This window comes from Pecten maximus, chromosome 13 (genome assembly GCF_902652985.1).
Source record: "Pecten maximus chromosome 13, xPecMax1.1, whole genome shotgun sequence".
In the NCBI taxonomy this organism is placed as follows: Eukaryota; Metazoa; Mollusca; class Bivalvia; order Pectinida; family Pectinidae; genus Pecten; species Pecten maximus.
In genome coordinates this window covers 32297052-32311713 of record NC_047027.1, presented here as the reverse complement: position 1 = coordinate 32311713, position 14662 = coordinate 32297052, and the positions used below count along the sequence as shown (strand labels likewise).

General features: G+C 37.0%; 1 protein-coding gene across 1 annotated transcript; it reads left to right on the top strand.

Annotated features, from left to right (window-relative positions):
* The first annotated feature begins 2660 nt into the window (after nt 1-2660).
* On the top strand, nt 2661-8264 carry LOC117341341 (titin-like). The gene is made up of 8 exons (XM_033903201.1): nt 2661-2739; nt 3444-3660; nt 3795-4226; nt 4552-4818; nt 4918-5244; nt 6141-6512; nt 6705-7028; nt 7416-8264. The coding sequence occupies exons 1-8, from the start codon at nt 2665-2667 to the stop codon at nt 7424-7426; spliced, it is 2025 nt and encodes a 674-aa protein (XP_033759092.1). The 5' UTR covers nt 2661-2664; the 3' UTR covers nt 7427-8264.
* The last annotated feature ends 6398 nt before the right edge of the window (nt 8265-14662 follow it).

Here is a 14662-nt window from a genome sequence, read left to right as displayed (position 1 = left end):
AGATCTTTACCGTACAAGCTTGGTCCATGGCTCCAGTCCTCTCAAACAAGATCTTTACCGTACAAGCTTGGTCCATGACTCCAGTCCTCTCAAACATAATCTTTACCGTACAAGCTTGGTCCATGGCTCCAGTCCTCTCAAACAAGATCTTTACCGTACAAGCTTGGTCCATGGCTCCAGTCCTCTCAAACAAGATCTTTACCGTACAAGCTTGGTCCATGGCTCCAGTCCTCTCAAACAAGATCTTTACCGTACAAGCTTGGTCCATGGCTCCAGTCCTCTCAAACAAGATCTTTACCGTACAAGCTTGGTCCCTGGCTCCAGTCCTCTCAGACAAGATCTTTACCGTACAAGCTTGGTCCATGGCTCCAGTCCTCCCAAACAAGATCTTTACCGTACAAGCTTGGTCCATGGCTCCAGTCCTCTCAAACAAGATCTTTACCGTACAAGCTTGGTCCATGACTCCAGTCCTCTCAAACAAGATCTTTACCGTACAAGCTTGGTCCATGACTCCAGTCCTCTCAAACAAGATCTTTACCGTACAAGCTTGGTCCATGACTCCAGTCCTCTCAAACAAGATCTTTACCGTACAAGCTTGGTCCATGACTCCAGTCCTCTCAAACAAGATCTTTACCGTACAAGCTTGGTCCATGGCTCCAGTCCTCTCAATCAAGATCTTTACCGTACAAGCTTGGTCCATGACTCCAGTCATATCAAACAAGATCTTTACCGTACAAGCTTGGTCCATGGCTCCAGTCCTCTCAAACAAGATCTTTACCGTACAAGCTTGGTCCATGGCTCCAGTCCTCTCAAACAAGATCTTTACCGTACAAGCTTGGTCCATGGCTCCAGTCCTCTCAAACAAGATCTTTACCGTACAAGCTTGGCCCATGGCTCCAGTCCTCTCAAACAAGATCTTTACCGTACAAGCTTGGTCCATGACTCCAGTCATATACTCTTTGGTCACCATTGTAAAAATACCTTTCATTTCTCGATTACCCGATGTTTGAAATGTGCACATTTTTTTTTAGAGATTATTACTGTTTGGAAATGAAAATCTTGTTTTGTGATGTATTTAAACAAGAACAAACACTGCGTAGATCCAATGAACATTTTTACGTGTTTCCATTATGAATTTAACATTCAACATTCATATTCTTTTTGTATATGTATGTGGTACTTTAAAAATCGCTTCATATTTCACTGAAATACGAAATGTACCTGACAATCTATACCATCATCCTGTTTTTGAATTATGGTTGCAAGGAATTGACCTGATAAGCTTGAATACCAAATCAGATTTCAAATTTGATCAATGAAATACATTATATATTTGAGGTCAATGTCGCATAACATGGTTTGAATCACGACGTGAGACATTCTCCTCGCAGTTGTAACATGACGAGTAACACGTACAATTTAACCATATTTGGCACCGCACACGATGTGGGCGATAGGACATGAGAGTGAGAGGTGACAGTATTTTTTTATTATTATTTTCAGGAAGTGTTACCCCGTTCTTTTGCCCGGGAAGAGTGAACTTTGTTCAAGCATTGTCGTACTACACAACTGTTGAAATCCATAAATCACTGGGGTACGGATATCTAGGTTAAAGCTGACAACGCAAGTTAAACAACTTCCTCTTTGAAATAATAATTAAAAAAAACATCATTTTTTAAATGATTTGGATATATAAATATATATCTTCCAGTCACCGTTTCCAAGGAAGTGGCAGACATTTTAGTTGAATTAAGTGAAATGTCTGCCTCTTCCTTGGAACGGTGACCAGAAGATATATATCTATCACAGGAAACATTTCAAAAAACTTTTTTTTTTATTTCAAAACGAAAGCTTTTTAACTTGCGTTGTCAGCTTTAAGCATAAATCATACATTTTTGATGAAATAAATAAATAAATATAAATATAATTTTTGTAATAAATGGGGCAAATAATATATTGTTATATATGCCTATAACTTGATTATATTATTCATTTCAAGTCAAAATATTGTATTACCAATACATATACATTTGTATAATACATACAAATATTTATGCATGCAAATATAGCATTGTTAAAAGAATCAGACAACAGGCTAAGCCTATATATGTCTTCTTTCAGAAAAAAACTTCAGGTTAGACCTGACAGAAAGATGTTATATGTCCATATGTGTAATAAAAAATGTTTTATATTTTCCCTTATACCGCTTTTGTTAGTGTTTTGTATCCGGTTCTTTTAAATCCAGTGGCGGTTTATTTTTTCTAAACCAATTGGCTGTTCAGGTCAACCGTGTTTTTTATGCGATATTTGTCTAAAATCATATACCAAACTTGAATTTTGATTGTTGGAAGTTTGTCTATATATAACTGTTTACAGAAAGTTAAATGACGTCATCATACACGTTTCAATAATCAAGAGACAATCACTGTCATTCAGGTCAAGGTCAGCGTTGTGTTGGCACTGTAATAAAAGACAGAAAAGAACAGAAAAAATAGAAGATGCTGCATTAGATAAAGAATCCGAATTAACCAGAGACTCTTTCCGTTAAAAAGGCCATGAATTGATCGATTCCGTTGAAGAATAAAGTAAGCGGAGCTCAGTTTGACTAAACACCTCGAATACTAATTATTATTAATTAATATGGTATGATATTTTTCAGTAACGATGTTACCACATTATGAAGCGTTCCCCAGGAATGCTACAATCACGGTGACCTTTTCATCGGATCCAGATTTTAAGGTAAAGTACGTTGTCTTATTTATCCTATAATAGGTTTTTTTTATCCCGTCGGAACTTCTCGGATATCATAGATGTATGAATATGTAACGAACACTTGGTGTCGTTAATTAATCGTTTTAATTACTTCAAAAAGAAAAACATTTCAAACATTGATATAACAGTCAAACTGAGCTCCGCTTACTGTTGGACAACTAACCGACATGTTCAGTCAAACTTAGCTTCGCTTACCTTGTAACTACTAACCTAGATGTTCAGTCAAACTGAGCTTCGCTTACCTTGTAACTACTAACCGAGATGTTCAGTCAAACTTAGCTTCGCTTACCTTGTAACTACTAACCGGGGTTTTCAGTCAGACTTAGCTCCGCTTACCTTGTAACTACTAACCTAGATGTTCAGTCAAACTGAGCTCCGCTTACCTTGTAACTACTAACCGAGGTGTTCAGTCAAACTGAGCTCCGCTTACCTTGTAACTACTAACCGAGATGTTCAGTCAAACTGAGCTCCGCTTAACTTGTAATTACTAACCGAGGTGTTCAGTCAAACTGGCCTTCATTATGCGACTACTAACCGAGGTGTTTAGTCAAAGTGAGCGTCGCTTAATTATTGAATATTTGTTTGATACAATGGATTATTAAATATTCAATTGAATTGGTATTTGTTAAGTTATCATTTTGTTTTAAAATAAATCTGTTTCACTGTGGTAGATTGAATGGTACAAGAAACAACGATTCCTTACCTCCGGCAGTGATGTTCGTGTCACGACAGAACTGGTAGGAGAGGGAGAGGACGGCAATGCTATTTATAGGTCCGTGCTGTATCCCGAGTCCCCAAAACAAATCCACTACGGAGACTACAAGTTTATCATCAGGAAAGACATTGAAACAGTGGAGACACACATTCTCATGGATTTTCCCGAGACAGGTAAATAAAAGATATGTTTTCCCTTATTATCCAAAGGGTTAATAGTACTACTCGAATGAGTAGCTAAAGCCTGAAATAAAAAGCATTTTCTGGTCAAAGAGACGGTAAGTCATTAACTTTATCTTACATTGTAGAACTACCCAAGTTGTTAGTTACACCAACCCCAGTAGAGATGAGGAATCGAAGCCTGATTCTTACGGTGAACTTTGACTCCAATATCGCGTATCCAACGGTAAGCTGGTACCACGGTGATGTTCCGCTGAGGACTGCAGACAGATACCACCTCGAATTGAGATGGAAGGGGATTTCCTCGGATTGGGTCGCACAGGGATACCCATCTGTCCTACCTGCAATGCCGTTCAAACTTGTTACAAGTAGTAATTCAAGTTACAGCTATATGTACCCGTCCATCGGCGGGGATAGATCGTCGACCCAGCCTAACGCTAACTATACAGCTGTGTTGACTATATCAGATGTAAAACCAGCGGACTTTGGACTCTACCGTGTTATATTGGAGAATGATGCTGGAGCCACACACCACGTGATCGAAGTGACAGCCCCGGAAGGTATGAGGTGTAGCACATGTAACAGGGTGATAGGCGTATCCCCTCTGATGTGGTATACAATGAGTTATAACTCGTTCAAATTCAATTTATATCTCAGAAAAATTTAAAGAAAACTGTTTTTAAAAGAACGGACAAGCCTTATAGCCTATATTAGTTCTCACTAAATTTTTAGTTCCCCTTATTTGTTCGCAATTGCATTTGAGATCTGAAATTTCTACGCAGATTACAAAAAAAGGATCTGTAATCATGTGACGGGATTATGTGAGCAGATAATTTTATGTTATTTACTTTGTATGTTATCAGACAATAATTTCTACTGTTACAGTTTTTCCTTACGTCACGTGTGATCAGGCGGACACCATCCAACTTGCGTGCAACGTCACTTCCTGTTCTGGAGTTACTCTATCCTGGATCCATTCTGTTGATGATGACGTCGTCAGAAATCTGCCAGGTCACCAAGATGGGTCAATCAGCACACTCACTATCCCTGTGTGCATGCACTCGGACGCAGGCATGTACTCATGCGTTGCTGAAGAAGGAACCGGAAGTGATGTAACAATTCAACATGACACGGCCACAGTCACGGTTAGAGGTATGACACGTTATGTCATTGACAACATAAATCAGGACGATAAAATCTACTGCGAGTGTCCGTGATCCTATCTGATGTCATGTTTTGTTTATTTTCTAGCTGTACCAGTGATTCTTGGATCAACTGTGAACATCACAAGCGACCGTTTGCATATTGAACTACCGTTCTACTCATACCCCCCTCATCACCGAGTCACGTGGCACAGAAACGGAGGCCAGATCAGTCCATCTCATAGAATCACCATAGAAACCGAACAACATGACGTGAACCTACCAATACATGGAAAGACATGTAGACAGGTTGGTCATGTGACTTCAGTAGAAGTTCCCGCGCCAGTAGACGAAGATTTTGGAACATATAAGATAACGATCTCAAATAAAATGGGAACCTCTGAGCACATCATCGAAGTTCAAAATCCAAAATACAGTATGTGTTCCTTCTATACCCACATTGAATCATTACCTTATATGTTGATAAACATATCCGCAATTAGTTCACAAATATAAGATAGTTATTGTTATCTCAATTAAGATATAGCCCTGGATTTAACTGATGTTGTAATGAAACAGTTAAAACTTACACAGCCCTCCATTTGTCTCTCAGCACTTCTAGATAAATCCATTAAAATAAGTACAACTGATTGAAAATTGAAAAATATCATTTCATTTTGATAACAAGTTATTCTAAAAATTATATAGTCTTTAAGTAGTGTATATGCAATATTGATAGATCTTTTAAAGATGGCATGTTGCAAAACATATATTTTTTTCTCGTAAGTTATAACTTTTGGTAGACTGTTCATACCAGCAGTGTGTTTTACATTTCTGTGTTTTGAAATACGTTATCTGCTTTCCTTCTCCATAACATTAATGAGGTGTGGTAATGTTTTGTAAATATTTTGAATCACCTCTGTTTTCAATATGATGTGTTCTGTATCGTTTACTTTATACATATTAACCAGGTAGAATAAGGTGTCAATACATGTTTGGGAGAAGTGTTTTTACAGAAGTCTGCACGTGACATTATCTGGATATGACCTCAATTTTTATGTTCTTTATTCCTCTGCTGTCCTTCATTCAAATTTGATTCAAAGTAATCTTCTGTTTCATTCGCATGTCGGCATTCTCGTGTTGCTGAAATATTACTTTCTATTCACACAGACTTTTGACACATGAAGCAGAGGTTCCGTAATCTAGAAAAAAATGTATTTGGTTGGTTGTATTCAGGAAGCATAATTTTGAAACACTTATGACCTTACAAATGCATGTGTTCTTGATTGATATGTAATCAGCCCGCTGATCAATCGCCTGTTACTATTTCAGTCAATCCTGTAGCGTCTAGTGACGTCAACATTTCCTATGATGGCGGTTCTGCTGTACGCAGAGTGACGTTCACAACATACTACCCAGAATTCAATGTGAAGTGGTACTTCAAGGGCGAGGAGATTCGGGAAAACCACCGTGTCAACAAATACGAAATCCAGACTGATAACTCAACTCATTCCCTCAGTCCGATTCCAGCCGTCCCTAATTCCTTCGGGGTCCCTGTTACAGTGGTTCGGAGAAAACTCTGGAAATCCTCCGTCCTGACTGTCACGTGTGTATCAGAGAAGGATTATGGGAAGTATGACGTCCTGGTTTCAAACAAGGCAGGAAAAGCTGTGATTCCGGTGAAGTTGACAAAACACGGTCAAGGTATGATGAAAGATTATTCCATGAGTTCGGGGCAAGACCATGGTTAAGGTACTTGGTATAATGGGTGTAGTTCTAGTTATATCAGTGATTATATATAGCGTATCAGAATGTTGTTCAGACAACCTTTGTTCAGACAGGCTTTTGTAAGTTTGTGCTATAAAAAAATCAAATCGATCCAAATATTTTCCACAGGTGTTCCTGCCATGGTCGGAGATATTGTTACTACCGCCATCAATTCCACGAGAGAGATATCTGCTAAATTTCATTCCGTGCCAAGATATCGGCTCATCAAATGGTTCAAGGATGATAAGGAGATTACCAATGATACATCGAAATATGTCATCGTAAACGAGGACGTCGACATTGAGATCCCGTCTAGTGAAGAGTCGATGAAGGAAACTGGAACCATAACGAGGCTGCGCGTGACATCCCCCGAGGAGGAGGACTACGGTCTCTACAGGGTACAGATATATAACGACGTAGGAATGATTGACGGATCAGCCACACTTGATGAAGGTGAATCTCATTTAAATCGTGGAACCTACTTTTGAATGTATACATATTCAATACGCCTCCGTTCAAAGTACCCACAGTCAATAAACCTACGTCCTAAAGTACTCACAGAAAATAAACCTCGTCCCAATATATGTATAGTAGGTAAACATCTGTTCTAAATACTTATGAAAAATAAACTTCCGTCCCAAATTATAACTATGCGATCAACCTCCGTCTCAAAGTATTCATTGTCAATAAACATCCGTTCCCAAGTATGCATAGTCACTTACATTGTAAACCCGTTCAAAAGTCATTACGATTGGCGATAACCCCTTTGAGGTCAAAACGATTGAAAATTTATTAAATTGATATACAATTGACTGATGGATTTTCTTATTTATTTTGCAGATTGCAAGTGAGGTGAAGACACATTGTGACATTGACCCTAATGTCACGGATTTGTCTACTGTAATGGAATCCTTGGCGTTCGCTTTGAAATATAAACACGTAAAATAGCATAATACATCCCATACATTACCGAAATAATGTTACAGATAAGTATTATTTTCAAATGTAACCAAATTCATTATTAGACATTGAGCTTTCCTGCTCACTATATTACACTGTCCGTAAAGCAGTGTAAAAACGTTAAAGGTGCTTCATTGTCGACAGACATAGACTGATTATCATTGGCGCCTATCAATTTATATCTGATATCAACACTAACAAATACAGACGTGATACCAGGGTCCTAGTAATGGTCGCTTACCAAACCGGAAGTTGTATACTAAATATAGAGACGGAACACGATAGATTTGTTGAAATTATGGAGGACGTCAATAACTTGTAACATTTGTTATTGTATTGTTATTCACATATGTCACGTGACGTGCACGTTGATATGTCACCCACAGATATCTCGTGACTCGTGATATTTTACGATACTTTCCTGAATGAGACTAGCGTGTATTCTGTATACATGGTAAAAAGAAAATGATAATTGATGGTTTGTGTATTTCTATCTAGAAGTATCTAGTAATCCGAATAGTCAATGTAAAGTCTCCTTTAGGAACTCCCCGTACGATACATGTTTAAATGTAAGTATTTTGTATAATAAATATTAAGTTTGTGTATTTCTATTTAGAAGTGTCAAGAAGTTCCAATATAAAAATTGTACAATATTGCGACTCGTTTAGAATTTCCCCGCGCGATTCAATTTTAAATGTGTATTTTTAAAATAAATATCAAGCATCATGATATGACTCAGCGTTATAATTATTTCGATGGAACATGGTATTTTCTGTCAGTACAGACACATCTTGATGCGTACATCTTTTATAAAGTCATCATATATATATATATTGAGAGGATTTCATTGTTGAGTCTCAAAATGAAGACATACCCTTATCTTATGATTTTAAATACTGATTCTAAAAAGTTAATATGTAGTATTTTATATTTCCAAAAAATGTTACCGTAAAGCAGTACACAAAGTTCGCAAATTTCATTTAAAATAAAATTTTCTAATTATAACGAATCAAAATTCAGCGATCTCGCCGAAGGGGATATCTAGTTTTCGCGAATATTCCTACCGATAATTAGCCATTATATATATGAGATTCCTGGTCAAATATTCTGTATCCAGTGTCCTATAATTTCACGGGTTAAAGTTTCGTGACCGACTCGATGTCAAAGATCGGCACAAAATGAACATTCACAACTAGGAAACAATCGGTCTTTTCTATCACATTTCAGTCCCATAAAATATGAGAAATGGCAATTAAAGCAAACTTAAGTTGTGAAAATCCAAGATTACGAGATGTCGGCTATTCGACCAGATCCACAATAAAATTACAAATCTACAAATAGTGATTGAGAAGAACCTCCATATGAAATATGACAAATTATTTATAGTCGACCTCAACGTTGCCTCGTAAGCAACGGACATGTCGATGACCATCTACATCCCTGGAGACGGATTGGCGACACCGGCCTGTTTTTGTACTTTAATAATTATTCAGTCAGCGCCCGATTTTTTTTTTTTCGCAAAGGTACTACGTCCATCGACGGACCTGTTATTAGCTGGCCTTTTAGCAGTTATTCTCTCAGCCATGGCCTATGTTCACTGGAATCATATCAAAGGAATCTGTACCTAACCGACTGAAAATGTACTGCGTATTCCACTAGGACTGGTCAGTGATGTCTTAGACCGAAAGTGAACAGAAACGAAACCTTAATTCTGATTAACCATTCATACAACGAGGGTACCATAGAAATAATATGTAATGAAATAGTTTCTTCGGGCTGTTAAGTATATAGGGGCATTTATATTGTATCTATATAGGAACATATATAGAATTAATATAGGGGCATTGATGTGATCTCTATAGGGATATTTAATAAGGAGCATTTATATGATCAATACATGGACATTTAAATAGAGGAATTTGTTTGACAGGATTGAACTGTATTAAAGACATAAACATTTATTTTAGTTTTACATCTTAATGCAAATGGCGGCTTTGGATAATTAAAATTGCATCGCGTGAGGCATTTCAATGAATAAAAATAGACCTATAGGATACTATCAAGGCACGTGTTCATAGTAAGACGGATGTTTTCAGGAGAGTGTTCGTATTGGTTATTACTAAGCCATGATATGTACTGGCAATTGATCATCGACAAGTTGCACTATAGTAGTGTTTCAATTATAGGCGTGTACAATATATCACTAGATCTGCTATTTAGATGACCAGAAAGGCAAGAAACCCCACAAACAGATGTGGTCATAATTATTTTTTCAATGCGTATACGCTAATTTGTTCGCAGTCAGAGTTTACTAAGCTGAAGAATATATATACAAAAAGACCTGAAAAACCACAAAAACTGGGCTGAATAATGGGGGATGGAAGTTAATGCCAAAATGTGCTACATACTCAGCATCAAGAACAAGATAAATTGTACACCCTACATGGACATATACTCCAACAGATGCAAAATAATCCATATATCGGCCTACTAATCTCAAATGATCTAAAATGCACATATACACTGTACATATAACACATATAACTAGTGTGGTCAGGAAAGTAAACTCAACATTAGATTTCGAAAGGCTTGAGAAAATTCAAATTCATATCCAAAAACTACACAAGCCGAGAAGACGGTTGCATGACAAAAATAATCCAAGAGTTGGATTTACCGTCACCCCAATCCATACGAACATCAAAGCGCCTCATTTTTATGTTCAAATTGTTGAAGGGTTAGTCCCAGCTATACAACCATCTGTTTTCCTCCAAAAATCAAGACAGAAGAGAATTATCAAAACAACAAGGAACTTGAACATTTTTTTATCTCAGAATATAGTAGACACAAACGTCAACAACAATAGCAGACCCTACCAAGTTCACAGCTCTAAAACTACTCAACACAAGAACTCGGTCTTTACAAGGACAGTAGCTGACTGGAACCATCGTTGCGACAATATTGTGAGCGCCCAAACAGTGGAGGGATTCTAACTATCCCTCTGAAAGCAACACCAATTAAGAGCTGTTCCCCCTCTCTCTCCGTCACGAAAAAATACAGATTTGGTACCTGCGACGTACCCACACAGATACATATAGTGATGAAGCTCAATCGGTATCTTTTCATTTGTTTTTACTGGATCTGTTAATCCCCGCGAGCTACCTCCGAAGTCTGCTTACTTAACAAAACACAGAATACTGGTTACAAGTGATATATTCAGATGACACGCTTTGACTTCAGCAAATATCTCATCATAATTCGACATGTTTTCAACCGGATTTCCGTTTGCGTCTACAATATGCATGCATCTACACATATTGATTTCAACCGACCGCTCAGTGCGTATGATAAATGTAGACATCTAAATATTCTTCTTGGTTTCAAATATTCAGTATGACGACTGTTTGGGTGGTGTCAGTGATACTTTTGATCCTGTACTCGGGTAAGTCAATCTATTTTAATGAGTACCTATAATACGATAGGTCTTACGACCTTTCTAACGTTATTTACTATCAATTGTGGTAGAAAATGTTTAGATAGGCGATTGATCTAATTTCAATTTTCCAGGAAATAAATCTATTAAGACTACTACACAAATAAGACACAGTTGACGTGGTCGTTGTGTAGTCATTAAAGGGAGCTCATTCCTTTAAGATCGATTTATTAAAATTGGAACCTGACTTTCTGTGTTCTTTGAATATGTTAAATATCCGGCATGACCTGTATGTTACTTCCAATACACAATTCGAGGTTGACACGTGCTTCTCATTACACCGCAAAAACTAAGGTATCTTGTATGAATACATTGTTATAAAGATATGTAACATCCCTTTCACCCAGAAATATTTCAATTTCTACTCAAGTTGGACTCAATGAAACTACCAAACCTGTTTCATTTGCTCATGAATTTGACCAGATTAACACTGATCAGTGCGTATGAATACATTATTAGAATCCTTCCGCGGAACGATTTCACTTTTTCTACATTGTTGTTATAAACATGGAATACTTATTAAAATTATCAAATTGATAATGTATTATTGTATTTTATAAAAAGACCAGATATGCTAAATACTTCTATTTTAACAAAATAATGTTGTTTTTAATGCTAAAATTGCGGACTATTTTGCTCGACCGACTAGACATGCACAATCCGGAACTCCTCGGGCTTTTCCGCATTTGGACTTGCACATGCTTCGAGTTATTAATATCTAGACCAACTTTTTTATTCGAAAAAAAAAATTGAAATATAAGGATTGAATCTTGATTTGGTCGATTTCATGTCATGAATTGAGTTGCTCTTGAGACAAATTCAACATGAACTGTTTCGCAGTTCATTAAATTTGTCTCAAGAGCAACTCAATTCATGACCCCATGAAACCGACCAAATCAAGATTCAATCCTTAAATAGATCGCTATAAACATATGCTATATCTCATACGCAAAGAAAGGATATCGTTATCAAAATACAATCCATCCATCGCCCGTTTGGCAATTTCCTCAAAACGTAGGAACACTTTAAATGACCATTTGAGGCCTAAGTTTTAAAGTTATTTGAATTTACAATACATTTTTTTATCTATTACAGCCGGAGTACAAGGTTATATTTCTGTCACATCGACAGTTAACCCAGTAGGACTTATAGGGAACAATGACGTGGAACTTGTGTGTACATACAGTCTGTCGTCGTTCTATGATAGAGTGACTACAATGGTGTGGTGCAGGGAGACATCTAAAGACTCCGGAAGATACGAAGAATTAGCAACGTTTTATCCACCGGGATCATTTCAAAACCGCGCGACATTAAAAAACTTATCAAATCCTTCAGTGTTTGAGCGAGTAGTTCTGAACAATCCTACGGAATCCTCCCTCACATCAAAAATAAAGTTTACAAGTGTGGTGTGCGGTGACGAACGTAAATATCAATGTGCTGTACATGCAAAAAAACAAAATATGCAATATTCAGAACGTGGGTGAAACCAAAAATTGACACCATTCTTAGAGTCACATGTAAGGCTGTGTCGACGTATGTCATCATTTAATATGATACTGTGTCGACGTATGTCATCATTTAATATGATACTATGTCGACGTATGTCGTCATTTTATATAATACTGTGTCGACGTATGTCATCATGTTGTATGATACTGTTTCGGCGTATGTCATCATTTTATATAATACTGTGTCGACGTATGTCGTCATTTTATGTAATACTTTGTTGACGTATGTCGTCATCTTATACCGCACCATATTATACATATCAATGTGTTATAATTGGAATGAGGACCGGATCAACCAGCGAGACCTTTCTTAGAGTAACTTTGTAATAATGTGTCGACGTATGTTATCATTTTATGTAATTCTATGTCGACGTGTGTCATAATCTTTAAACCATTTGCTGCTGAATACATTGTGTCTAGATTTAAAGATTTAGAAATAATGTTTTAAGTAAGTATCCGTGTGTTTCTTTATCGTGTTTGTACCAGGTGCACAAAATAGATACGGTATCAAATAATGAAACGCAATCGAATCTCAAGCGAGTTCCCAAGATGGCGGCCATTACTCGCTTGAAACATAAAAACCTGATCAAAGAGGTACGTTAGAAAACGGTACGTTATGTTGTTTCTCAAACAGTGTTTAATCATTTTTCTAAAGCATAGAAATTTAATTTAAAAAAAAATATGTTCTGTCCCTTCCTAGAATATTGAGGAGGGACAGACAGTCCAGTTCAGGTGTATCAGTAACGTTGGTCGGTCGGCCGGGACGTTCCTGTGGACCAAGTACAGGGGTGTTTCTGATTCCGTGGGTAGTACCGTAACCTCTACCACACAGGCGTCCCCAAGCACCGACTGTACCTTCACCGGAAGTAGTGTTATCTCCATAGTGATGACCAAGGACGACGATGGTGTCACCGTCAGGTGTACCATACAACAGGAAACTATAACTGGCCAATCAAGCAAGGAATACTATAAACAAGCTAATCCAATCAAAGTTTATTGTAAGTCTTTGCCAGGAATTCGAGACGGTCACTTCGAATTAATTCGATGTTTGTGTTAACATTTATAACAACTCATCGATGTTGATGTCATACCGTCTTATACTACTGTGGACGTTAAGGATGTCAATCCTTGATTATTTTTTATATCTCCAATATTTTAATAAATCTTGTAATAATAATAGGTGTTAAAACCACTACCCTTCTATTTTTTCCTTTCATATTTTTTACACTCCCATTTATGATTTATTGGTGATTTGTTAGTGTTTTCTCACTGATGTGTCCTAGAAAGACGACACCGTTGTTTGTTTCAGTTTCGTATTCATTCCCCGGTGTATTCTGTACCTATCACTAAAGCCGTTTTTAAAATGTTTTACCCTTTTGTATTTTTGTGTAATTCTTAATTATTACAACTTTCACAATATTTAGGAAAACCCACAATTTGTTCAAGATAAATAGCATTACAATGGGTAAGTTTTCATAGATTCAAGTGACAATCTGTTCCTCCGGAAGTCAAATATATGGCTATGAAATATATATTAAAATAAATAGTCATACACCTCGCAGCGCTCTGGACAACTTTTCCTTACAATCACCATTCAGACGACTAGTCTCTAGTAGTACCCTATTGTGACTACTTAGTTTTTTACACGACACAGATTAAAGATCTGTTTTGTACAACATGCGCGTGGAAAAAAGTCACGACTGCCGGGTTTATCGGATATCTTATTACAATATACTGTGAATTCCTCCAAAGAGTAGTGAGAAAAATAAAAGTAACATCCTGGTTTGGTGAAATGACACGCTCTTTCCGCTTATGATTGTTGTTTTGTAATAAGCGATGTATAGGATAGTTTTCAAATTATAGAAATGAAAGTCTAACTACAATAAATATCACTGAATCGCTGCATTTAATAAAGTATTAAGCTTCGTCCCTTTTAAAATATATAATCATTAATTAAGATATAACATATGTGCCCTTATGGCTCGTAATGTAATACAGCAGACTTTTGTTAGTGAGCTCATCAAATTATCAGTAAAGATATCCCAGTGATTCACCGTTATGACGACACGAATCCTAAAACTTGAGCTCTATTCTGAAAATTTGGATCCACAAAATTTCGATGTTTCGTC

Bases quoted from the DNA above. Each gene is read 5' to 3' on its own strand.
- LOC117341341 (XM_033903201.1), top strand. From the start codon at position 2,665: ATGTTACCACATTATGAAGCGTTCCCCAGGAATGCTACAATCACGGTG. The intron at 4,227-4,551 runs GTATGAGGTGTA...CTACTGTTACAG, and splicing joins CGAAGTGACAGCCCCGGAAG to TTTTTCCTTACGTCACGTGT. The intron at 6,513-6,704 runs GTATGATGAAAG...TATTTTCCACAG, and splicing joins GTTGACAAAACACGGTCAAG to GTGTTCCTGCCATGGTCGGA.